The sequence below is a fragment of the Thunnus maccoyii genome, chromosome 4, assembly GCF_910596095.1.
Source record: "Thunnus maccoyii chromosome 4, fThuMac1.1, whole genome shotgun sequence".
NCBI lineage: Eukaryota > Metazoa > Chordata > Actinopteri > Scombriformes > Scombridae > Thunnus > Thunnus maccoyii.
In genome coordinates, this window is record NC_056536.1 from 29,178,539 (window position 1) to 29,204,691 (window position 26,153).

The window sequence follows — 26,153 nt, forward strand, 5'->3', positions numbered from 1 at the left end:
TTTTTTTGCATTCTGTGGTCCAACTATTGATGTCCAATATGTTCTCATCCACTCATGCCGTTGCTCGATTCATGCTGTGAGCCCAGAGCTTACCCACTTCTGCTAATGAACACATGCCATAGTAGGCAATAGACTACAGATCAATACACTCACAGGAAATCTCTTTCACTCACATATACCACACACACACACACACACACAGAGAGAGAGAGAGAGAGAGAGAGAGAGAGAGAGAGAGAGAGAGAGAGAAACACCATTTTGATACAGAGATCCAGGGAACGATAGCTATGCAGAATGTACCAAAAGGAGGAGGAGGAGGAGGAGGAGGTGGAGGAAGGAAGGAGGGACATGGAGGAGATGATTGTGCCACCAGAGCCAGGAAGATTGTAACACCTTAGCAACAAACAAGCCAAGCCTCCTACTGAGGAGGAGCCACACAGAGCTGCACACACACACACACACACACACAGCTAATAGACAGCTGAAGACAGATGGATGATCTTGATGAAACTATTCTGGCAGCTGTATAAATGACACTTGGAAAACACATCCTGCCCTGAGTGTCTTTTTTTTCTCCCTCCACAAACATGCATCCATCTTTTCTTTTCTTTTTTCTTCTTCTCTCTAACCCTGCTGCCTCTCCCTGTCACTGATCGTTTCTCCTGCGGTCTCCCCTTCATTTAGGAGGTCCAGCTTGTGTGCACTGCTGCTTTACCACCAGCCGTTATACCAGTTGCCTCCCCTCCCCTCCCTCCCCTCCTCATCCTCCTCCTCTTCTCCTGCACGCAGGGAGAAAGATGGAGGGGAGGGGATGTGGATGGGGAGGGGATGAGCAATAAAGAGCAGGGACCCTGCACAGTCTGAGAGAAGCAGCAGGAGAAACAGAGAGAGAGAGAGAAAATAAAGGAGGGAAAAGGAAAGAGGAGAAGCTCCTGCATTGTATGGATTGCCCATTACAACAAGGAGGGGCATGTTAGAGGGAGGGACGCTGGTGATTCCTATCAGTGTGTTTTGTGGGAGAAGGAGCGAGAAGAGCTGTGCATGTGTGTGTGCATGTGTGTGTGCGTTTGTGTGATGCGTTTTTGGACCCGTTGAACCTGTGCGACGGTGTCTCTCTATCGGAAAGCTGTTCCGAGCGGCGGTGACTACGCCTCGGCGGCTCCTTCTTTCGTGTGTTGTCATGCTCAACGCCTGATGCGCTCAGAGGACGCAAGCGGCCCCGGAGACAGCGAGAGGGGCGTGATGGCCGGACGCGCCCCGGCTCGGTCATGCATCTCCAGATATCCGCCCGGTTTCTCCTGGTTGGTTTCTCCTCCTGATCCCCTTCAGCCCTCATCAGTGTCCTTCCTGTGCGTCTCCGCGAGGCCGCCTGCCTTCCTGCCGCCGCGCTCTCTGAATGGATGCTGCTGTCAACACACATGTGAGGCTGGGAACGAGAGCCCATGATCTTGGACCGGATTGCATACAGCTCTGGGTGTACTGTGCCATGCTGCTTTAGGGTGACACTAATGAATTTTTAAAGACTTCACCTTTTTTTTTCACTTTACAGCTGCTGCTGATCACATTTTTTGATGACGTATGATGCGGGGCAGTTGTTTTTCTGAATTGAATCCCGGTTTTTTTTTTGAGAGGATCTAGCACAAGAAGAGGATGGACTGAGCAACATGTAAGATGTGGCTGCTGCACGTAAAAAAAATAAGGTCAAGTAAATAATTACCATCAGGAACGAGGCATCAGGCGCCATAATGAAGATTTATTTGCATCAGTAGCTGCGTGCATATGCAGAGAGGAGAGGTTTTAATTGGGTATTTCACAGGAACAAAAGAGATGCTTGGACTGCACTGACAGTCTGCTGAAGGTTGTCAGGAAGAGTGGATTTCTTTTTCTTACTGTATTCCAGAGAAAAAAAAATTGCAGTCAGCGAAGAAATCCGTGACTGAAATTAAAAATCCGAAACAAAGAAATAGGGATTTTGGGGGATGGATGAAACCAACAGTCGCTCTGCTGTTTTATCTTCCGAGGAGAAACTTAATCTCCCTCCATGTAAGTTTTTAGTCTCTGTCGTGCTGTCAGATTCTCTCACATCCCAACACGCTGGCGGACTGTCAGCTGTTCATGTCACTCTGTCTGGTTTCATTCATCTACTGTGTGTCTACTGAAGCCTGACCACATGAGCGGAGGCGGCACCCTGCAGCAACGCACCACCTACCTCATCTCCCTCACCCTGGTCAAGGTAGAGGCCGTGGAGGAGAATGGCGGAGGGGAGGCCAAGAACAGCAGCCAGGGAGCAAAGGAGGTGGACGCTGGGCCGGAGACCCGGCCGGGAGGGAGGGCAGGAGGAGGAGGAGGAGAGGAGGAAGAGGAGAAGGCCTCCGCCGGGGTGAGAGCGGAGGCTGAAGGTGAAGCTCCTGCGCGGGCGGAAAATGGAGCTGGAGTGGAGGGACCGCAAAGTGCTGAGGATGCTGCTGCTGTTGATGTGAAAGGGGTCAAATTAAGTGAACTCAAGGATGGAGAGAGAAAACCCCTCAGCCCTTTGAAAGATAAACTTCCCTCCGCTGTTGATGCTCTTAGTAAAGGAAGTGAAAAGCCTCCGTGCAACCTCTCGATCCCCTTACAGGCCGAGAGAGTTCAAAAGTCCGCAGAGACAGACTTGACACGGGCAGAGAAGCCGCTTTCCACCCCGGAGGCGAAGCAATGCAGGTCTCCATCACTGACGACGACACCGTCAACGGAGGTGGTCGAGCCCGTTCGCACCCCGACCAGAACCAGCCTCCCTATCCGCCCGGCGGGACAGCGTCCTGTGAGTCTGCTGAAGTCTCACAGCAGCGTGGCCACCCGGGGCCGGGACTCCAGAGATGGCAGAGAGCGCAGCCCTACCTCAGCCCAGAGCCTCGACCGGAAGGACTGCCGCATGCCTACACGCTCTCCAGGCCCCTGCAGGGCCTCATGGGCCGAGGCGAGCAGGCCCGAAGGATGGAGAGACCTGCAGGATGAAGCTCACGCCGGACTACCGCTGGAGATCGGAGGCGGCATGGCTGCGGTGATGAGAGACATCCCCAGGAAGGAGCGACTAAAGTCAGGTTCCACCTCCCTACCCGCACCTGCGACCCAGGCCCCCAAACCGCCACGCAAGGGGAAAAGCCGCACGTTGGATAACAGCGACCTGAACAGCCTCTCTGAAGACCTGGGTCTTGCCAGGGAGGCCCAGCAGGCGCAGCAGGGCCAACGAGGCTCCGCTAAAGACAGGAAGATGCTCAAGTTCATCAGTGGCATTTTCACAAAGAGCAGCTCGGGGGCAGCGGGGTCATCCTCCACAGCGCCTCCTGTCTATATACAGAGAGACTCCAGTGAGGAGGAAGGTAGGAGGTCACAAACACACACACACGCGCGCGCACACACACACACACATCACTGTCACCTCAACATCCATGACATCAAAACACGATCAGACACTCAAACATTCCTGTCTTCAGCTCCCCGCCAAACAATTAGGCCTATCAGACATACTGACACATCCCCTTCATCTGTGCGGAGGCATCCATTTAAAATGAGTGGGTGGGGTCGGGTGGGGTTGATCTTTTCAAGGAAGAACCCCACGCAGGGAATAGACATTTAACAGGCTATAATACGTGTCACGTGTCAAGAGACATTTCTTCCTGAAGCGGCTGCAAATTGATGACAGATGAAGTTTCTTTGATCTGGAAGCTGCCAATAGAATCATCTCGGATAGTCTTAATCTAATTCCCCTCAGAGCGCAAGAGGGCCCGATTTCACACCGCTGGAGGGGTTTAATCTCTGCACACATACACATTTAAAGCAGCGTTCCCAGCATGGGTTTAAATCTCATAATGAAGCCAAAGGGGAGAGGAGCTGGTGGAGCTGGTGGATCTTTGCTTTGGCTCTGTTTCTATAAAGCTGAAACGGTTGGAAAGAGGGAGAGAAAAAAAAGACATGAGATATTTGTTCACCCACGTCCAAAAAAAAAAAAAAAAAAAAAAAAAGGAAGTGTGGCTTCACAGCCAATCAAGAACATTTCTAATCCCGTCTTTGATATTCCACCCACTGCATGTTCTGTCACTATATGGGATTTTTTCTTTTTATTATTATTATTCCTCCTCTTCCCTCTCACTCCGTCTTTGTCTCTGTCGGGTGTGCAATTTAAATTCTATCATGTCAAAGCGTTCATGCCGCATTTTAAGATTTAGGATGTACACTCGCTGGTTGTGAGATTTTTTTTTCTTTTTCTTTTCCTCGACGTTGCGTGTCGACGGCTGCAGCTACAACAGTGCATCTCTTTCACAAACATGTTTGCTCAAAGAGCGAGTGTCAGCCGGTGGGAGTGAGAGACTGTGTGTGTGTGTGTGTGTGTGTGTGTGTGTGTTTTATGTATTCATTCACTCATTGTGTATTCACACTATTACACATGCACACTGTGGATTCACTCAAGTAGTGAGACTAGCCACACACACACACCATACACACACACACACACACACACACACATACACACACACATACATACACACTGAGGGCAGGAGGAAGTGTTGCCATGGCAACCGGCAGGACTGCTGCTTCTTCTGCTGCTGCTACAGAGGCAGAGTATGATGAAACAGTGAGGTGGTGGAGGAGGAGGCGTGTGTGTGTGTGTGTGTGTGTGTGTGTGTGTGTGTGTGTGTGTGTGTGGTCGTGCTTTGAGACAAGCTGAGAGGTTTCTGAGAAAAAAAAAATCCCCCCCCCCACCCCCCAAAAAAGAAGAAAGAATTAAGTTGAACAATTGGCAGTTTTGACTGTCAGCTACAGGCTACATGTGGGGGGGTGGTGGGGGGGATGTGGTGGATCGCACATGATTGGTTTGGAGCGCAGTCTGTGGATAATTGGCTTTCTGTGGGAAATCTGTGCCGAAGCAGCAGAAGGATCACACTGTCTGATCACTTTTGGCAACAGCAGCTTTGACTCAGAAAGACAAAAGTACATGTGTGTGTTTGTCTCTGTTTGTGTGGTTAGGAGTTGCCCCCTTTTTTTTTTTTTTACCAGGGAGCTTGCCCGCAGCGGCAGCTCGTGTGTGAGCCTCTTTTCTCTGGCCTGAAGCATCATCACTGGGCTTTATCTGTGCAGTGTTGGCCTGGACAACTCTGATGATTAAGAATCATCATTTGTCTTTGAAGGACACATCACACATTTGTACCGAGGGCAGCGGGCATCATATCTGTCGGACTGACATTAACTCCTGGTCTCCTCTGTTGTCTTTCTCTGTTTTTATTTGTATTTTCTGATGTTTATTCTGTTTCTGAACTGGGTTTTTTTTAGCTGCTTGGCTCTAGATATGGTAATGCTGGTCTGTTTGTTGGTCCAACGCTTTGATTCAAACTAAAATATCTCAACAACTATATGATGGATTTGTATGAAGTTTGGCTCAAACATTCATGGTGCCCAGAGGACGAATCATACCAACTTTAGTGATCCTCTGACATTTCCGCAAGTGCTGCTCATCCACTGAAATATCTCAACATCTCCCGGATGGATTGGCACAAAATTTGTTACAGACATTTATCGCTACCAGATGATGTATTTTGAACATTTGGATGATCCCCTGATTTTTTTTTCTAGCTCCACCATGAGGTTGACATTTGCAGTTTTAAATGAAACGTCTTGACAAATATTTTTTGATGGTCTGCCATTAAATTGTGGTTTAGACATTCATGTCCCACTCTGGATGAATTTTTAATAACGTTGATGATTCCTTAACTTTTCATCTGGCGCCATGAGGTCAAAATGTGTCCAATACTTTGATTTATGATCAAATACCTGCAAACTAATGACATTCTCATCAGCCTATACTCTCTTTAATGCAAATTAGCAAATGTTTGCACGCTAACACACTAAACTAAGATGGTGAACATGGTATAAATACCTAGCAAACAGCAGCATCTGAGCATGTCTGTGTGCTGGAATTAGCATCTAGCTGAGCCTCATACAAGTAAAAGTAATCCTCATAAAGCTGCTGGTGTGGATATCGACTGTTATTCTGCGTTCTTGTTACAGGGGATGATGGTACAGATAAGAGAGATTCCTGTGTAAATGGCCTGCGAGCATTAACGTAATCAAGACAGTTGTCGGATTACAGAGTCGGCTGTGTAAAGATTAAAACACTGTGCATTGATATAACACCGTATCAATTATATTCGGGGTTAATTAGATTGAACGCCAGGCTTTTGTCCATGTCTGTTTGGTTTTCAGGCACTTCCACAGTCGGATTCCCAACTTGAGAGACTCGGATGTTGACTATTTACAAGTCAACTTGTGATTATAATAACTCTGATATGACATGAATGCAGCATTAGTTTTGTTCTATCTCAGTTTCTCCTCAGGCTCTCTCTCTCTCTCTCTCTGTCTGTCCATCTATTCTCGTCCCTCTGAAGCTGCAGCTGGGTGTCTGGGTGTGAGCGTCACATCACATTGGGGGCATGCCACCTCTTTTTCCCAGTAGGGACATTGGCACAGCTGTGTGCAAAGCTTCCCCCTCTTTACTACTGTACATGCATGTGTGTGCGCCCGTGTGAACGTTCTTGGGATTTCTCACGACTTCAGCACATCAAAACTCATCTCAGTTCAATTTTAGCTCAGAGAGAGAGGAGAGGAGGAGACATCTTTGAATGGCAGCTGAATCCGAACCATCCGGTAAAGGCCTCATCGCACAGCTGCCCGTCATTTACAGCACGAGGGGAGGAAAGTGGATAACGAGCGGTGTGGCTGCACCTTGTAGAATCCCCCGTTGTGACTGAAAGGTTATATTCATTAACACGACCTGCTAGGCCACACGTCTGCTTATGGCGGACAGTCACGCAGCTGCCGGCTGTGTGATTTATTGCTCTCCCACAGGCCATCATGATGTGGCTGCCCTTTTTTTTTTACTGTAGATGGTACAGGATGATGAATTTCTTTCGGTGTGTCCCTGCCTCACTGACTGTTTGTCTCTGTCTGTCTCTCTAGTAAGTATTGCCAACAGCCAGGAGTGGAGCCTGAGTAGATCCATCCCAGAGCTGAGAGTGGTGAGGAAAAAGTCTTGCTATTAGTTTCCAATTTATATTTCTACTCCATTACATTTCAGAGAGAAATATTATGCTGTTTATCACACTACAACACATTTATTTGACAGCCAGAGTCACTAGTAGGTTTTTTAATGAAAGCATTAAGTTAAATATGATTTGTTGCCATAAATTAAATACACAGTTGTTATATAACATAGTTAAAGGATAAGTCCGTCCTAAAACATTAGTCAGGTACCCAAATAAACACTGAGATTTTGCTGTAATCATTCCTCCTGTTCATATCGGCCAGTAGAAGATCCCTCCCTAATGCGCTTTCAGTGATCGGCGCCAAAATCCAGCAAAATATTTATCTGAGGCTAATATGAGGCGTCCAAATTAATCAAATCAAGTGGATATTTTCCAACGTTTAAAGTCCTTTCAGTACAAAATTCCCTCTTTTTATCACTATCCCCCTGAGAGACACAAAGAGAGAATTATGTACTATGAAGACTGTAACTGTGGAAGATATTATTTGACTAAAACACAGACTGCTGAAGCTTCCTGTTAGCGTGTTACCATTTTGGCCCCATCGTTTACACTGAAAGTACACTAGCAAGGAATCTTTTAATGGTCAGTATGAACTGGATAACAGATAGAAAAACTGTCAATGTTTATTTGGGCACTGACAGACAGATTTAAAAAACTGTGAACCTGTCCTTTAAAACTGGCTCCATACTGACCAAATACACCTTTAAATTCAGCCTACAAGTTAAAAATCTGAAAATATATCATATATAATAATATAAGATTCTGCTAAGGGCCCATTTTGCATTACAGCTACTTTTACTTGTCAATATTGAAGTACATGTTGCAGATGATACTGCGTCTGTATGTAAATGTTGGTTGCAATGGAGTATTTTTAATGTGTGACTTTGTACTTAAATAAAGGATCTGAGCACATCCTCCTCTGCTGAATATATGTCCATATATGGATAAAACAACAATACAGCAATCTAAAGTTAGAAATTCAATATCTGCTGCCAGAGAGACTAAACCAACTATAAGGAACAAACAACATTACGTGGAGGAAGTTTGAGTCGAATGCATCTCAATTCAATCTGATATTCGATACTCTGTGCTGTGATCGCTCATGCACGCTGACTCTGAATTAACCTCATGGTATTGTGTTTCCTTCCTTCCTTTCTCTCAGGGCATTCTGGGTAGTATCAAAAGCGGCAAGTCAGCGCTGGTGAACAAATACATCACAGGCAGTTATGCTGCAATTGAGAAGGCTGATGGTAAGAGAGATAAACATCTCTACGTGTTTCCTTTAGGTAGCTGAGTTATAACGTTGCTCACAAAAGGGTTTCAGTTTAAAAGTAGCAGTATTTTCCTTTTTAGTGTGTGTTTTTTTTGGTGCAGCCTGGTGTGTGTTATGGCTTCATCTTCCACCTGTCTCGCTGCCACCAGCTGCTGAATAACCTGTCTGTCATTGTCATTGTCCTTGTCAGGTGGCAGGTATAAAAAGGAAGTGCTGGTGGATGGACAGAGTCATTTATTAATGATCCGGGAGGAACCTGGACCACCTGATGCACAGGTGCTTCTGTGTGTGTGTGTGTGTGTGTGTGTGTGAGAGAGAGAGAGAGAGAGAGAGACAGCAGTGAGTATGCATAATAGCTGCAGTACTCATCATCCATCAGGCTGGTGCCTGCTGAGTTAATGTCTTCCTCCTCTTTCTCCGTTTCAGTTCAGCAGCTGGGTTGACGCAGTGATTCTGGTCTTCAGTCTGGAAAACGAGGCCAGCTTCCAGGAGCTCTATCAGCTCTACAGCCAGCTCAGCGCTCACCGCACAGACATCCCAGTCATAGTGGTCGGCACTCAAGGTCAGTGCACAAATTGTATGAATCACAGCCGCAGATTTACATATTCTGAGCCCTAAAACATCCTCACCTGGAGTCAGAGGGATGAATACGGTACGTTAAAGGCACCCTGCGGAGTTTTTACCTCTCTTTTAGTCCAGTTTTGTTAACGTGATGGTTTCACATTATCCACCGGCTGACAGGTGATGGGAACTTTGCCAAGAAAAGAAGAGATGCGCTGCCAAAAAAACTGCTTTATTTTATTTATTCTATTTAGTTTGTAGGATTGATTCTTTTTTTATTTTACAAAACAGATTACAGTGTAATCTGTTTTCATGATGCCCGGAGGAAACTGATGAAAGATGGTCTGTTGATGTTTGGTACAAACCTAAATTAAGAACATAATGTCTGAAGAAAAAATGGCTCATTATATGATGATTTAATGGCTACACTATTAAGTAAAATGTCCTTAATTTCTGATGATTTTTTCTAGATGATAATAAAAAAAACTCGAGCTGTGTTTCAGGAAAGGAACCTTTGATGTGACTGATTTTATTTTTGGCACAGAAGACAAAGTTCTTTGTTTGCAGTGTTCTGTGAGATGTTTAGTTCGTGTCAATGTTTGACAAATGTTTCATCTCTGCAGCTGTATTTTGGTTTCTTGTATGTCCATGTGGGCACTTTAATGTACCGATCAATCAGAAATCTCCCCGCCTACCAATCGTCTGGGGATTTTTAAATGCAAGGTAGATGCTCCAACGCCGCTTACATTTTGTCAAGGATATGTCTTACTGGAGATGATGCTCTCCTCCTATTCTTCCCTGTAGTGAGGAGAATGGGGGGAGTCACTGCTCCAATATGAAGGGCTGCACTAAAGACTTTGGATCGGTTCTGCAATGCAGGATTTTTTTTAAAAAACTCTTTAAGTGTTTCCACCCAGTTTTAACAACAAAAGCTGGGAGATTGTCCTCAGTCTCTAGTTGAGTGAAGCGTTTAGAGACTTACTTACTTACTCACTCACTTACTATCTATAGCCCAATATCACAAATCATACATTTGACTTAAAGGGCTTTACAATCTGTGCAGCAGTACAACATCCTCCATCCTTAGACCCTCGATTCAGATGCAGAAAAACTCCCCCAAATAATGGACGAAACCTCAAGAAGAGCAACAGAGGAGGGATCCATCTTCCACGACGGACAGACAGGCAATAGATGCCAAGATAGTAAATTATATACAAAATGTCATGTCTCCTTTAATATATTGATTGTATAAATGTGTGTCTAACAAATTCATGGCTCCTCCTGAGCTCCACCAATGTCCTCTTGGATCAAACTAGTTTCCCCTCTGAGGATTAATGAAGTTATCTGTCTCTATATAGCCTTTATAACAAACTATAAGCCTGTATTATAAACACTCTTTGCTGTGCTAATCTGTCATAATAAAGTCTTCCATACATTCATTTCTCTTCTTATTCAGATAAAATCAGTAGCACCAACCCCCGTGTAATCGAGGACCAGAGAGCCCGACAGCTGTGTATCGACGTGCGTCACTCGCTGTTCTACGAGACCTGTGCCACCTACGGCTTCAATGTCGACCGAGTGTTTGCAGAGGGTGAGTTGACTCAGGTTTTATGAAGTGCTATCGACAGGACGAGTGGCCTGATTTTTATCATGAAGAAAAACTGCTGCAGCTCACCGACAGTTAGTTTGGTTAAACAAATTTAACGGCTGCTGTGTGTGTTTTTTTTCAGCCGCCCAGAAGATTGTAAATCAGAAAAAGCAGGCGGCGCTGCAGGCCTGCAAGTCTCTTCCCAACTCCCCGAGTCACTCTGGAGGCTCCACACCTGGATCATCATCACTTCCTGGCCAGGTACCGCATCCTAACAGCTGGACTGTTTATCCTGTAAACTCACCTTACAGGACAGAAAGAGTCTTTTTTTTAAAGATGGTTTTGAAAATCTTGTAAATATTAATAAATTCAGAAGTGAAACTTATTCATTAGTTGCTCTTCAGCTTCAGCAAACACTTATCTTTTTTCTAGTCTAGACAGATATTACATAAGATATGATAAAAATAGTACACAGATGAAAGTCATCTGCTGTTGCCGTACTTGCGTTTTCTTTCACTTTCACTGAGGATCTTTATTTTTCCACCTCTGTAGAGTTTTAGGAGCATGTTAGAGGCTCTGATGCTCTTTTCTTACTTGTCAAGGTTTTTTTTAAATAGATTTCAGTATTGATGAAGAGAACACATATTTCAGAGATCGTGTCTAACGTAGGAAACTCTGTGGAGCTTTCTCTGGGCAGTTTAGGTAGTTAAGCATTCATCTGAGGAAGTGTTACATGCATTATAAAGTTAAAACCATCTATCAAACCGAAATCTAATTTTAAACCCCCACCTCCGAGACCGTTCATCACCTATTCTACATCCATCCCACCTCCATGAGTATCACATTCCCCTCGTTCACGACGATTGACGACTGAAAAATTCATGCTGTCGATCATCGCTCACTTTTTTTTGTTAATCTGTTTCACCTGTTTCATCTTTCAACACATTCTCACTGTCTCCATCTCTTCCCTCACGCCTCCACTCCCATATCCCCCGCCCTCCCTGCATCCTGACCTCCTGACCCCGCCGTCCTCCTCCACCTCTCCCTCCCTCCTCCCCATCCTCCATCGACTCTCAGGCCAGTAATGGCCTGAGTAGCAGCTACGCCTGCTCCCTCCCCTCCACCCCTGTGACCGGTCGCAAAGACCTGAGGGTTGCACAGGGAGAGGGGGGAGGCAGTATCAACGCACGCGCCCTGAAGAGCATCCCCAGACGGCCCTCCCTCTTCAAGGTTAGTCGTCGCCAACTGCCGGTGTCTCACACCTTTTTAGCCTCCTGTCATTTCACACCATCATTTCACTCCGCCGTGCTCCGTATCTGGCGTTTTTCGGCTGAAATCTTCTCTTTTAAAACACCTGCTGTTGGATTTCTTTCAGAATCGGGATCCAGATAAAAAAGCTGCTGATACAAAAGGAGACTTGAGCAGCGTACGGGGCGTTCCCATCAAACAGGTATGGTTAAAATGACAAACAATACAACAAAATAAACACTGAATATTCAATAAAGCGGGTATTTACATGCTTCGGTTTGCCTGCAGCACGACAAAATGCGCAAATTCCCTCTTCAGCAACAAGGTGGGAACAAACTGAACAAAAATGCACTTGTCTATTTATTTCATGTTACGTAATCAGCACAAAAAATCTATTGTTTCATCCTTTTTAACCTTTCTCAACCTTCCTCAAGGGTGTTCTATTAATACCGTGCGAGTGCTTTCAGCTATTGTTGTTGGACCAAGCTTGCTTTTATGCTGCAACACTTTGAAGACATCGCCTCTAAATTTAGGCCGATCCTGAGTGTCGTTTGTTGTTGCGAGTGCAGTGACCTTGGGGTTGTTGTTTTTGACAGAGCATCCTTTGGAAGAGAAGTGACAGATCTCTGAACAAGGAATGGAAGAAGAAATACGTCACCCTTTCCAACAACGGCACGCTGTCTTACCACTCCAGCTCCAGTGTAAGAGAACACCGCAAGACTGATCAATACGGCAGTAAAACACAGTGAAGCATCCAGCAAATGGCCGAGAGCGTTTTCAGTATGAATCACAGTCAGAAACAGGTTTATTGCCAAGTAGGTTTGCACACACGAGGATTCTGCCTCGGTAGTTGTGGTGTGTAACATTCAAAATATGCACAGAATGAAGTAACCTTAATAGTATAAAATAGAAAGAAAGAAATTTACAATAAAAAATATGTCAAATATATATTCTAAGTGAGAAGAGCTGCTTTAAATTTTGAATTGAAGGGAATGAAATTAAATATACAAAAGATTGACCAGGAATGTGCAAATGTTCATAGTTTAAACAAGAAGAAGAAGAAGAAGAGAAGGAGAATAGTAGTTGCGTTAATGTAACGCGCCATGTAAAATCAAAAATCACAGATATGCAAATATAAGATTATGAATATGAATATCTGTAGCTTTTTAGATTCAACTATAGTTTCTGCTTCAGGCCACATTTGTCTTTACAGCCCTTTAATTGCTTTGAAACCTTTGCTTAATATTGATTTTTTTATTTAACATTTTGTGCAGAGTTTCCTGCACCAGTGAATAAGAACTGTCACTTTAGGAACTGGCTTTTAAAGCAGTTTGCTTATGTAACTTTTGCTAAGTAGCGACTAGCAACATTTGGTCGTTCACTAAACACTGTCCTCTGAATAGCGACTGTCCAATCACAGCTTAGCAACTGTAACTACGCACAACAGGATTGTCAAGCTTTGGATTTCTCCATAAGCCGAAATGGTGTACGTGTGGCTTTACAAAGAGTTTGACATATATTCTTTTTTAAATCCTCTCTAAACCCAAAATTACAAGAACAAAAGTGTAAAGAACTGATTAAACATCGTGTTTGTCTGCTCTAATGTAAGCAGTGTCACTTCCAAGTATTACGTCCAGTTATGGCTGCAACTAATGATTATTTTTATTATCAATTCAATCAATACATTTTATTGTCAGAAATGTCAGAAAATTATGAAAAATGCCTTTTGTCTTAGAGCTCATGGTGATGACGATCCAATCCAATACTCAGTTTACTATCGTCTACAAGACAAAAAACCCTCAAATCATCACATTTAAGAAGCTGCCACCAGGAAATGTTTGGCATTTTTGCTTAAAAAATGAAAAAAAACAATTATTCAGTTATCAAAATTGTTGCTGATTAATCTTCTGTTGATCAAGTAATTGATTAATCGACTAATTGTTGCAGCTCTACTTGCAGTTTTACCATAATACTCTCATTCTTTTGTGGGGTTAGTTTACATTAAATAGCCATGTTCATGACTAATACATCCGCTGTGCAGTATTTCCTGGCCCTGGATGCTATTATCAGTTTGTAGGCTGATGTTACCGCTCCTGCCCTTCTTAATTAGATTTGGGGAAGTTTACATCTAGCAACCACAACAAATGTGTTATATTATCATACAAAAGAGCCTGAGACCAACTCATGAAGGTAATGTTAGAAACAGCTAGCTCACAAAGATCTGTAAAAAACACTTATTTTAGGCTACAAAATCTCTAGAAATGAAAAGCCTGTCTACCACTGTCTGAATAAAGGACATTATTTGGAAAATAACCAAGAATTTTGATGCTAAATCGGACACTTTTATCACTTTTATCCACCTGTGTGCCATGTGAGAATGAAAAGTTTGACAGACGTGTAGCAACAGTAACTAAGGATGGTGGAGCTTAGCGATTGAATGCTAAATGCTAAAACATACATTAGCCTATTATAGCAGAAGTAGAGAAGAGTCATAAGGTCAGTCAACTGACTGTCAGTAACAGCAATATCTATCTAAACTTTTCTAGTTAGCTAACATTAATGTGTTATTAATTGTCTTTAATTAAACAGAAAGAATGTGTTACTTAGTGTCACATGGCTTCAACCACCAAGATGTTTTTATATCCCCAGTGAAAATGTCTAATATGTGTCATGTTCTGTTGGTTTCAGGACTACACGCAGAATATTCATGGAAAGGAAATAGACTTGTTGCGTGTGACAGTGAAGGTTCCTGGGAAACGTCCTCCGAGAGCCGTCGCCCCCGCGGGGCCCTCACCTGTCCCCTCTGGTGTTGTGCCTGGAGTTAACGGGCTGAGTAAGGACCCGACAGCCGCTGATAACACAAGTACAGGTACTTCTACTAGTGTGAAAACTTTGTGACTTACTGAGTTTCATTTAAAGGATAAAGCTGGCATTATTCCACATGTTTCTTATTGTCAACAAATCCCATTAAAAGTCCAAAACCAACAATATGTTCCTCTTTTCCCTGTTAGAGACACTCAGCCCTGTTGGTTCCTACTGAAGACATAAGTTTTTGAGAACTAGTCACAAATATATTTAGGTTTTCTTTTAAAAAGTCTCAGTAATTTCCCTAAAACTTCTAGGCACGCTAGTTTCTAGCAAACGTTACTCAAAAAGGAGGAAATAGTGAATTTGTTGGGGACTATTTACAATGGCGGATTAATACACACTCAGTGATTTAGGGACTTTTTAGGGTATCAGGAAGCTGTATATGCAAAATAAACTTCAGTGTAACTGTTCATGGAAATTAGATAACATGTCACCGGGTACAATGGTATTAAATTATAATTCCTCTTTTTTTAATTCACTACATTTATCTAACAGCTGCAGTTACTTTTCAGATTAAAAATGTACATACAAAACATATGATCAGTTAATAATATAATAATATGACACAGACATGTAATAATGTGTTCATTAAGTACCCTTTGTTGCTAATGTTTCTGTACTTTAGCTCAAGTATTATAGTGTAATATTGCTGATTTTACTCAAATAAATGATCTGAATACTTGTTCTGCCACCGACTATGCTATGCTAATGAGTTGCACTGTGTCATGTGTTTTTATAAATAACAGACAGTGTGGATTTTTTTTTCAGATGTGGGTCTTGCGTCTCATATATAAATATATCTATATATATACTATATGTAAACATTTAACTTCCTGTCTTACATTCAGTTCCTCAGTTGTGTCCAGCCACTCTGTCTGTGGTCGATGACAGGTCTGGTGGTTTGTCACCTCAAGGAGGTGAGAGAGGACTTCAGCGCTGCCCCTCTTCACTGTCAACCAAAGCACAAAGTGTTGGTACGTAGGATTCAAACACACACACACATCGGCTATAGCTTTACTGAGACCTCGTATTACGCTGTCATGGATGATTCATTATTCTCGCACCAAATGTCAGATGCCCTTGAAGGGACAGCCAGTCATTTCGCTGGAAAAGACCCGGGCCAGTCATCTCCCATGAGCGACAGGAAGAAGAACAGGAGGAAGAAGAGCATGAATCAGAAAGGAGATGCAGCCGTCGGGCAAGCTGAAGGTAACTTAAATTAGAGATGTTAGTTTCAGTTTTTTTTTTACAAGGAAATACAACTGCTACTGCTTTTTTTGTGTATGTGTGTGTGTGTGTGTGTGTGTTGACTTTATAAATATGTACGTGCACTGATGCCAGAGTGAATGAAAAAGCATCAAAGAAAGACATTTGATGAATAACTAGAAAATGAACGCATGAATAAAACATTAAAGTGTGTTTTTCGGGGCTTCTGAATGGGAGTGTTTGATTCTTGCTATCACCCCTGTGTGAATTTCTCCAGGGAAATGTTATAAATAACTCAAACCTATCAAAAAAAAATATGTTAACTGCGTAGGAATATTTACATATTCCTGCACAGTTACTCGTTTTCTCAAGCTTCTATCCGCTCTGTCTCCTCTGTAAAGAACATGGTTTAATGAAGGGGTTTTTTTGTCTTTCTCTGAAAAGAGCCTATTCTTAACTCCTGTACTTGTCTTTCTCTCTTTTCCTTTTTTTTCTGTGCTTATCTCTTGTTCTGCAGCCAAACGCAAAATGTGGAAATTAAAGAGCTTTGGTAGCTTGAGAAACATTAATAAGACAGGTAACAAGTGATGGTGATGGAGCTGAATCAGCTTGTGCTCTGATTTACATACAATGTTTTCCCCTCTGTCTGTTTTCCTCTTCAGTGTGCCTGACTGATACGTTACCTTCATCCCAAGCTTGAGTTACTCATTTGACTTGTTTTCATTGTCGTAACCCCAAGATTTTTCTGTTCTCACCTTCACTCAAATCGCTGTTTTGTGCTGTTTTGCATGTTTTTTTTTTTGTAATTCCTTCACATGCATGCGTTCCTTCCATGTACACGTGCAAATCTCATTTGAGTTTTTTTTTTTTTCTGCTTCCCTTTCACTTGCAGACGAAGAGAACGCAGACTTTATCATTGTGTCGTTTACCGGGCAGACGTGGCATTTTGAGGCTCAGAGCCTGGAGGACAGGGACTCGTGGGTGTCGGCTATAGAGAGCCAGATCCTGGCCAGCCTGCAGTCCTGTGAGAGCGGCAGGAACAAGGTACACACATTAAAAGCCCTCAAAACTCAGCTTCTTACTCTGAGCGTAGTAAGTAAGTAAGACAGGGTTTTGGTTAATTTACATGAGATATTTCTGTATTTCTGGTTCTGCTTTTCTAACTGTTTGAAATTAGAAGAAAGTGGCAAAAATGTCTTTGCACCAATTTTAGTTTAGAAACATTTGATTTAAAATCTAATGACAGTTTTGTGGGAGTTTCTAGGCCACTGTCAACCAGATATGATCAAACCACACCCACATGATGACCCCGATGAACCAGATTAGTTGGGTTTTTGAGAGTTAAGACCTGGTCTCACCAGCATTTAAAACTGTATAATTATGTGGCAAAATAAATAAATTCCAATGGACTCACCACTCAGTGGATCGTCCAGTAGGGGAGATGTTGCTGGAAAATTTCCCCCTCAATTTGGTGAATTTAACAAGCCATCTTGACCATGATGACCTTTGAGGGAACGGAAAGCCAGAGAGTCCACAAATGGAGGAAGTTATTGTAGCTCATTGTCTGTTTTGCCTCATCCATCTCTATTTAATCCTCCTCTGTTTGGGTATAAACTGCTACACCAAGAGGATTGTTTATTCGTCTTTTGAATACACTTATTGTCCTGTTAGCGACCAAGCTAGCAAGCTTTCTAACTGACATTTAAGAAGCAGTTAGCAAGCTCATTAGCTCAGTGTGCTTTAATAACTCTTAATTGAATATCATTATGTATAATCCTGAGAGCAAAAGGTCAGGAGGAGTAAATGGCAGATAAAACAGAGAGAAGCTTGGAGAGCTATTGTGGCTGACTAGCGTTAGCATATTCCCAGCTGGCTAGCATGTTGGTTCGCCAACATAACACATTATTGGTTCGCCAGCTACAATAGTTCACCATTAGTGCCGGGAAGTTGAAATGTTATGTTGCCCTGGTGTCTTGGAATCTATTGAACTTTTCCAGGTTACATATATTGACCTTTCTGGCCACAAAAGTGCAGGATATGCACAGTGGAGAACTAGGTATCAAGTGGAAGTAAAGCAATTTTTTCTTTATTATCCTTCAAAATATTAAGCTGTAGGCTACATAAAGCTGATAACTTATGAAATCATGAAGTGTTTGATAATAAACTCTGATAATAAACCAAATATTTTGCAAAGGTGCATGGATAAATTTCGTTGTGCCACTTTCTGAAAAGTGTAACTGGACCTTTAAACTCTTCTTAAATAATAACTAACAATGTTTTGTTCTGAATTTTGACTTGTATTGTTGCTTATTAACTTATAGATATTTAATATTATAGAGAAATACATAAGATTGAAAAGCAAGGGGCTTTAAAAATATTCAGTGGATAATTGAGCTCTAAACGATATCTGTGGAAGAAGCTTTTTTGCATCCCTTTGTAGACTTAAATGTCATGTGTTTCCATTATCTATACACATGATTCAGTATCAGATGGAATAATCAATACATGTGATATGATGATGTTTTTATGTGCTATAATCTAAGCATTCCCATAGAAGCGAAGGTGGATTTTAAATATCATTTGTTCTTGTAATATAATTGATTGTGTAGACATAAATAAATGATTCAAACGTGTGTGTCTGTGTGTGTTTGTGTTGTGTTTGTTGTTCAGGCGCGGAGGAGCAGCCAGAGTGAGGCTGTAGCGCTTCAGGCCATCCGTAACGCCAAAGGCAACAGTCTGTGTGTGGACTGTGAAGCACCAAGTGAGTTCTTACATGTCGCATCTTTCCCTCCAGCTGCAGATTTACTCCGGAGGATAATCCCGCTTTCATACACCATCCATAGCCTGCAGTAGTATCTCAGTTTACTGCACACATTGTTTATTTCTACTCAGTAATCCTTCCAAGTTCATTACGGGCTTACTTCCTTTAATCAGTCTGTCTTCTCGCCCTGAAGATCCCACCTGGGCCAGTCTCAATCTGGGTGCGCTGATCTGCATCGAGTGCTCGGGGATCCATAGGAACCTGGGGACTCACCTGTCTCGTGTACGTTCGCTGGACCTGGACGACTGGCCCGGGGAGCTCACGCAAGTCCTGGCTGCCATCGGGAACCACATGGCCAACAGTATTTGGGAATGCTGCACACAGGGCAGAACCAAACCCATACCCAGTGCAACACGGTGAGCGCGACCTAATCATCATATTTGTTTAAAGCTGGAATGAGGGACTTTTGACGCCCCCCCTTCTGGCAGTGAGAGTAAAGGGAGGCGCTCGGCTGTGATTGCCTGAGTACAAAGACGTTACAAGGACGAGCGGAGGACATTTCTATTAGTTTGATAACGTTAAAAGTAAAGTTAAACTTTTCTGTCGGATTCCTGACTCATTTTAAAAAGAGGAGAGAGAGAGCAGCAGTGGTCGAGTGAGCTAGAGGGTGAATGAAGAGAGGGAGCACCGGTAGCGATGAAGCCGGTGAATCAGATCAATACGACGTTATTTTCTGATTGTTTCACATCGGTTATGCTCTAGAGTACAAACACACCCACACACCTCCGTTCAACCCTGCGGCTGTGTGTCGCAACACCTGATTTGGTCTGAAACAGGCATGCAGTACACCCTCATGTGCACCCTGAATGACAGAGGGCTGGCTGGTAAAAACGGATATGTTTTGACGGTCTGCAGGCCCAATGGGATTTGTCCCAGTACTATGCCCGATGGCCAGTACATACTGGCTGTAACCTACTGTTGCAGCTGTAAAACGGTGGATAAATTGTTTTGAGTGTTTCAGTGCTGAAAACAACTCGTTTCACTATCTGATCAATTCGATCCTGTAACATTTGGAAAGTCTAGAAGAGCCACACGATTAAAGGCCAAATGGCCACCGCGGGAATGTCGAGCCCGACATGAGATTTAAAAACTCCGTATACTGTGAAATACTGAAAGATTTATCTATTAATCAGCATTGTGTGAACTCGTTTTGCAAGGGCTTGAATGTAACAGATATTCATTTGTATGTAAAAGTTCCACAATGCAGGTTTAAAGGGTTTTTTTAGGTTGCTGAAAACCTACCTTCAAACAGCCGCTGGTTTCAGCTCAAATCAAACTTGAGAGAGGTTAAGTAATAATTAAAGGATATGGCTGGCGATTTTCTATATTTTTCTTATTGTTAACAAATCTCATGCAGAGCCAATCTAACAATGAATTGATCAACTTGCAAGTATTGTGTGTGTGTGTGTATCCAAACAGCTCCAAAGACTAATAACAGTGATCACGTGTTCATTCTCTGGACAGCAGTTCTGTGTAAGGCAGACGCCACTGAGCACGTGCAGGAAAGCTGTTCCATTTACAGAGCTTTGCTAGCTTGTTGTGCTACATATCACAACCTCTTGACTTTGTGCTAAAGTCAAGAGGTTGTGATATGTAGCACAACAAACCTGTGAAGCTCTGTAAGTGGAACCGCCTCTAAAAAACTACCCTGATGCAATCTTTGTGGTGAAGGAACATATCGCCCAGTGCAGCAGTGTGGCTCACTGACGTGTTTTTAATAGCTTGTGGACTACAGTCTCTCTACAAATGTCTACAGCACAGGAGAATAACATGTATCAGACTTTGTATACACACACACAATACTAAGTCAATCAATTGTTGGTTTGGCTCTGCACATGAGATTTGTTGACAATAAGACCATTATAGAAAATCACCAGCTGTATCCTTTCACTGTCAGTTATATTTAGATCAACAAAGCCGTTGAAACTATGGACTGAATTTGGTGCATTCAAGTGCTTGTAGGAAACATTAAAGCTTCAGAGGCAGAATAACACATTTTTTACTGCAATAAACAAACCACACATTTTTCTTTACACTGTATCAATTTTGCCCTCTTACAACATAGTTTCAGTGGTTTTTGGGAGCTGACTCAGATATCTGAATGTGAAATTTCCCACAAGCAGAAACATGAACAAACACTGGTATGATTCTTTGAGGAATTTCCTCTTGTGCTTTCTACTTCTTTCTGCTCAGATGTGTGGTTTTCAATGACTAAATAAATTACAAATACAAATTACAAATTTTCAGTTGCACTGAATTTGCACTTGTTTTGATTTTAAAACATCTGGCAGCGAAAGTAATCAAACAGTTGACTGATCCTTAGAAAGGTGCCATGGTACATGCTTTAGTGACTTTCATCTTGATATTATAATGTCTGTGTGTATATATTTGTATGCTTGACCGAGTCTCCTGTGTGTGTGTGTGTGTCTGTTTTTACAAGTGAGGAGAGAGAGTCCTGGATTCGTGCTAAGTATGAACAACGGGCGTTTGTGCCGCCTCTTCAGCCGGCGTCGGGGACCACGCGGCCAGAGGACAGTATGCCTGACTGGCTGCTGTCTGCAGTGACGGAGAGAGATCTTCCCAGGGTGCTGCTCCTTCTGGCACACAGCACCAAGGAACAAATCAACGCTCCACCGGCCGGGTCGTCTTCGCCGCCTCGCACGGCCCTGCATGCTGCTTGTCAGCTGGGAGATGTTGTCATGACCCAGCTGCTCGTCTGGGTGGGTTTCTCCTGTCTGCTTTTACCTCTTTGATTCCTAAGAGTCCACCTTTTTTATATCCTTAGCAGATGTGACAGAATATAGACTGTAAAAGGGCAAAAAAAATTATAATATAGTAGATAACATCAAGATAGTCTTGCCACAACAAAATTAACAGGTCAGGGGGCTCCGAGGCAGAAATTTGCTGTCTGTTAGCCACCTGTGCTTTGTGTATCCTGTCACCTTCAAGTTCCTCAAATACAGCAGGTTAATTCCAGCTGTTAGAAAAGTCCCTGCTGATGAGTTCAGGAACTATCTGGTTGGAGTTTTCTGTCGCCGTACGGTCAAACAAAGACTCCGCAGCTGCTTCAGTGCATGCACCGCTTCCTTCTCAAAATAAGGAAGTATTAAGATGAGAAGTGGACATTTCCTGCAATTTTGTGTATGTTTATTAACCTCAAAAACAAAAGAGCTGAACGCAGAGGGAGGGTGAAGTGATTAAAAGGAGAATGAATGAGCAGAAAGTGAGTGAAGGAGAGAAATAAAATTTTATTTGCTGACGGTTTCATTGCAGTTCTAAAGCAGAGATAAATAACCATCAAACAATCCACTTTGGAGAGTTTCAGTCTAGTTTTCCAGCTCTGTACCTTTTTATTTATTCATTTACATCCAATTCAAACATCAGAGACGTGTAACAGTAAATACAAAAAGACAAAAAAGAGGACTGTTGTCGTTTCCTCATGTCACACATGAGGAAACGACAAATTACATTTTAAAGGCCACTATCTTTTTTTAATCTGCTTAAACGTCTTGGTTCTTCAAATGCAGAGGGAACATAGAATATGCAAAAGAGACATTTAAGTTCCTAGTTTAGTTATGAGTTTAGTTCCTGTGGTGTTGTCGAAGGGTTGAAAAGGTCTATAGAGACAGAGCGTACAGAGCGTCATACTCTGAAACCACGCAGGGTCGTGGTTTTTAGGGTAACAGTCAGAGCCATGATAGGCAACCCAGAGCTGAAACGCTAACAAAATGCCTGTAGCTAGCTTAGATTTCAGTATGTCAAAGGATTATTTTAGCATGCTATGTCTACCAGAGAGGAAAAGGTATATTTATCTTATCTTGCTTGCAAACATAATACTGCACATTCCACTATAACACAAGTTGCAAACTGTCAAAATGCTTCAGTTTAACTTGCAGAAATATATTTAGCCTAAAACTGACATTTGGATATTTGACGTACCGGTGACAAAGCGCTTGCTGCACATGTAGACATATTGTCAGGATCACACAGTGTACTGATGCTGATGCCTCACATCTTATTGCTTGTATCCACTTTTGTCTTCTTCAAGGCTCAGTTTTTCAGTTCAGCAGCTTATAAAAACTTACTTCTGGGTTCTTTACGCTGTTGGTAGTGCATCCTGCCACGCAGAATCTTTTAGGCATGTTTCTGTTGTTTGCTAGCAGACGTAAGTGACAAGGAGACACCTTCAGTCAATACAAAGTCAGTAGAGAGCGATGAATCATGTCATGCTCTGTCTCTAGACTCACACCGTGCCCCAACACTATAATGCAAGGTTTTATACCAGCAGGAAATTATGCAATGCATGTGCTGTTCAAAGGTTATCAAACCTCTGAATGCCATCGCAAGTTCAACCTCACTAAAAGACAACAAAATGCTTTTTTCTCAAAAATTCAATCTTTTTTTTTTTTTCCTGAGGTGTTCATGGAACTGTTTCACCACCATCCACTGTTACTTTTCATTCCTTTGTGCTTTGCATTATGGGAGAAAAGTGTTCACGGGCATTTTAGTGTCCTACCTGATGTTCTGAGTAGACTTGATTTAGTCACTTTTCCACTGTGAGCACGTGACGTGTTCAAAACCTGCTCAGAAGTAATGTATAGTGTAGATTTGAGACACAGCTTCAGACGCCAACCTGTACTCCAATCAATCAGTCAATCAGTCAATCAATCAATCAATCAATTAATCAATCAATCAAACTTTATGTGTATAGCCCTGTAGTGTGTTGATTTCTTGTATTCTAACTGCAAAAGACAGTATACTATGAAGAAGAGTATATACTGTATACAACTAGTGCAATTCAAAATGCTTCACAGATGACTGACAAGCTGATCAGAGTGCAAACGTAAAATGTTATAAAACCAATAAAATAGATAAAAATAAGATAAAATAAGAACTAAATCAAACAGATAAAGGACAATGACAAATAAAACAGATAAGACATTTAAACATTTTAACATTTTAAAACATGAATACAATAAAAACTTTTGCAATATGCCCCATCTGAGCACAAAATAAATTAAAATAATAAGATTAAAGATAAAGATTTTTGACACTTGACAAGTGATAGAATTATCTGATGTTGCAGCTCTCAACCTAGTTGTACTTTAGTGTTGCACATTTCCTAATAAATTTGCTACAAATCAAATTACCAAAATCAATTGAAAAATGCAGTTAATCTCTTTTTTGGGGGAGTTTTTTGGCAGTTTCTTGCTTCGCCTGGTTGGTTTTAAAGCCTTCGGGTCTTACAAGCAGAGATGCTCGTCTACTAGACCTGCATTTCTCAGCACACACTGTTCCACCTTGAATCAATATTTAATCTATAAATAATCTTACTGAGCAAATATCATGTTCTCTCTCTGCATCCCCCCCCCACCTCCCAACTCTCCCTACAGTACGGCATCGATGTGAAAGCGAAAGACAGCCAAGGCCAGACCGCCATGATGATGGCCAGAAAGACAGGGAGCAAAGGCTGCATCGATATTCTGCTCCAACACGGCTGTCCCAACGAGACGTCCCCCACCACTGCCACGCCGGTCCTCTCCCGCCGCTCCAGCACTGCCAGCCTGGGGCGAAACAGCTCCAGGAAACGGATTACATAGCCTGGACTGAAGAAAAGCTACCACACACACACACACGACAACCGGATGACGCTCGTAGTTTAGAAACCTTTTAAAAAAAAAAAAACATGGATACAGGCAGAGCTGAAGCTTTGGAGAAGGGTGTAAGAAAAATAACGGGACTATATAGCATAGTATTAAGGATTTAAATAATAAAAAAAAATTGTTTCTGAAGACTGAACAACATATCAAACAACTTAAAAGCAATATTCATTCAATTTGTTGATGACAGATATATTGCTGACAGATAAATACTGTGTTGTTGTTGACCTCAAGATGACTCAAGTAGATTTGTAGCTGTCTTCTGTAATTTTAGAGCAGAGCAGACAGTCGAGCTGCTTCTGTTTCACTTCCTCCAGGAGAAGTGCAATAATCCAGCTATGATGACGAAAAAAAAGCAACAAGTTTTGAACGCGGATAGAGCAAACCGTGTTTTGGACGACTGTATTGTTCAAATTTGTTGTGACTGGACCAAAACAGCTATTTTTTTTTTTTTTTTTCTTTTTGGCTTTACAAATAAGACATAAACCTGCAATATGTCATGTTGTTAGTTATGTGTGCCTGTCGCAGCAGTATATAGGTCCAGTCGGCCCAATATAAACTGTTTCCCAGTGACGAATCAGCCGAGATAATTATGACATTCTGCTTAGACTAGAAAAATGAATGGTTTTGAAGATGAAATATGTCAGTGTTACTCTCACAGGTCAAAGATATTGCATTTTAATATACTGTAAATGTACCTATACTACATACTTAATGTTAAACTCTGTAACGAAGACACAACTGAAAAATCAGACTCAATTTTGTAAATGATTTCTTACTGGTAGTTTTGAAAATTTGTCAGGTTTGTTTTTCATCGTCTTTTATAATTTCTTATTCTCTTATATGTCATAAAAAGCATAAACCAGTAAGCAGATGCTTTTACATTCTGTAAACATGTGACTATTTGTTAAAGGTTTCATTTGGGATAGCCAGATAACTACATGAAGACTATGACATTATACACATTCATGTTACTGTTGTGTAGGTCGATCCCACGAATTTACAGTGAAGTATATGAAGCGGTTACAGGTGTCATTGTTTGACCTTTGACACTTTGTGGGTTGTGTGAATCCCTTGTGAGATAAAAGAAATGGTTACCGGAATAAAATAAACTTTTTTAATTAGCATTATCATGATCATTTGTTGTGTTTTATTTTGTCTTTGTGTGTGTAGGCCCAACCTGCTGCATAACGTTTTGTTTTATAGCATGTTTTTAGCCTTGCTAGCAGCATGATCCAGGCTGAAATATATCTCCACACCTGCAGGATTGATTGCTTTAAAAATTTGGTTTAGACGTTCACGATCCCCAGAGGATGAATCCTGCTGACTTTGACGAGCTTTGTCACGTCGAAAATTTCAAATTGTCCAAAGCTTATGACTAAAAACTTGCAAAACTAACAACATCTCTATCAGCTGTCCTTTGTGTTTATTGCTCACAGAGTTGCCTGCATGACTGTAGACTCTGTTTTGCATTAAATTTGATTAAAACAAATATAACAAGGACACAGCAAATAAGCTGAGGGAAATAGGATGAAAAAAGAGAAGGAAATCATTAGAATAACAAATTAAAACCTTACAAAAAAAGCTTACAGATATTACATTTTTGGACATTTTTGTGTTGGTACATTCAGGTATACATAACATTCATTGTTTGACATAGATAACCAGCTCAGAAAAGTCTGAATATAACATTTTGAATTGGATAAATCTGAAAGCAAGAGTCTCTGTCATATTCAGTGATTTCAAAGGATGCATTTTTTTTCCAAAGGAATGAAGATTGACATACATTTGATTAGACATACATTGATTGAACACATCTTCTGACGCTCCTGAACGCATCCGTTCTGACCGT

The 26,153-nt window shown here is 42.0% G+C and overlaps 1 protein-coding gene across 1 annotated transcript; it reads left to right on the forward strand.

Annotated features, from left to right (window-relative positions):
• The first annotated feature begins 1,602 nt into the window (after positions 1–1,602).
• On the forward strand, positions 1,603–25,437 carry agap2 (ArfGAP with GTPase domain, ankyrin repeat and PH domain 2). The gene is made up of 18 exons (XM_042408561.1): positions 1,603–3,359; positions 6,991–7,049; positions 8,239–8,326; positions 8,540–8,625; positions 8,776–8,911; positions 10,367–10,501; positions 10,641–10,759; positions 11,576–11,728; positions 11,874–11,948; positions 12,343–12,447; positions 14,435–14,615; positions 15,463–15,588; positions 15,689–15,823; positions 16,713–16,864; positions 18,491–18,581; positions 18,775–18,997; positions 21,082–21,361; positions 24,035–25,437. The coding sequence occupies exons 1-18, from the start codon at positions 2,171–2,173 to the stop codon at positions 24,239–24,241; spliced, it is 3,540 nt and encodes a 1,179-aa protein (XP_042264495.1). The 5' UTR covers positions 1,603–2,170; the 3' UTR covers positions 24,242–25,437.
• The last annotated feature ends 716 nt before the right edge of the window (positions 25,438–26,153 follow it).

Coding starts and splice junctions, on each gene's coding strand:
- agap2 (XM_042408561.1), top strand. CDS start 2,171: ATGAGCGGAGGCGGCACCCTGCAGCAACGCACCACCTACCTCATCTCC. Junction 7,050..8,238: donor CCATCCCAGAGCTGAGAGTG/GTGAGGAAAAAG, acceptor CCTTTCTCTCAG/GGCATTCTGGGTAGTATCAA. Junction 15,589..15,688: donor AACCAAAGCACAAAGTGTTG/GTACGTAGGATT, acceptor ACCAAATGTCAG/ATGCCCTTGAAGGGACAGCC.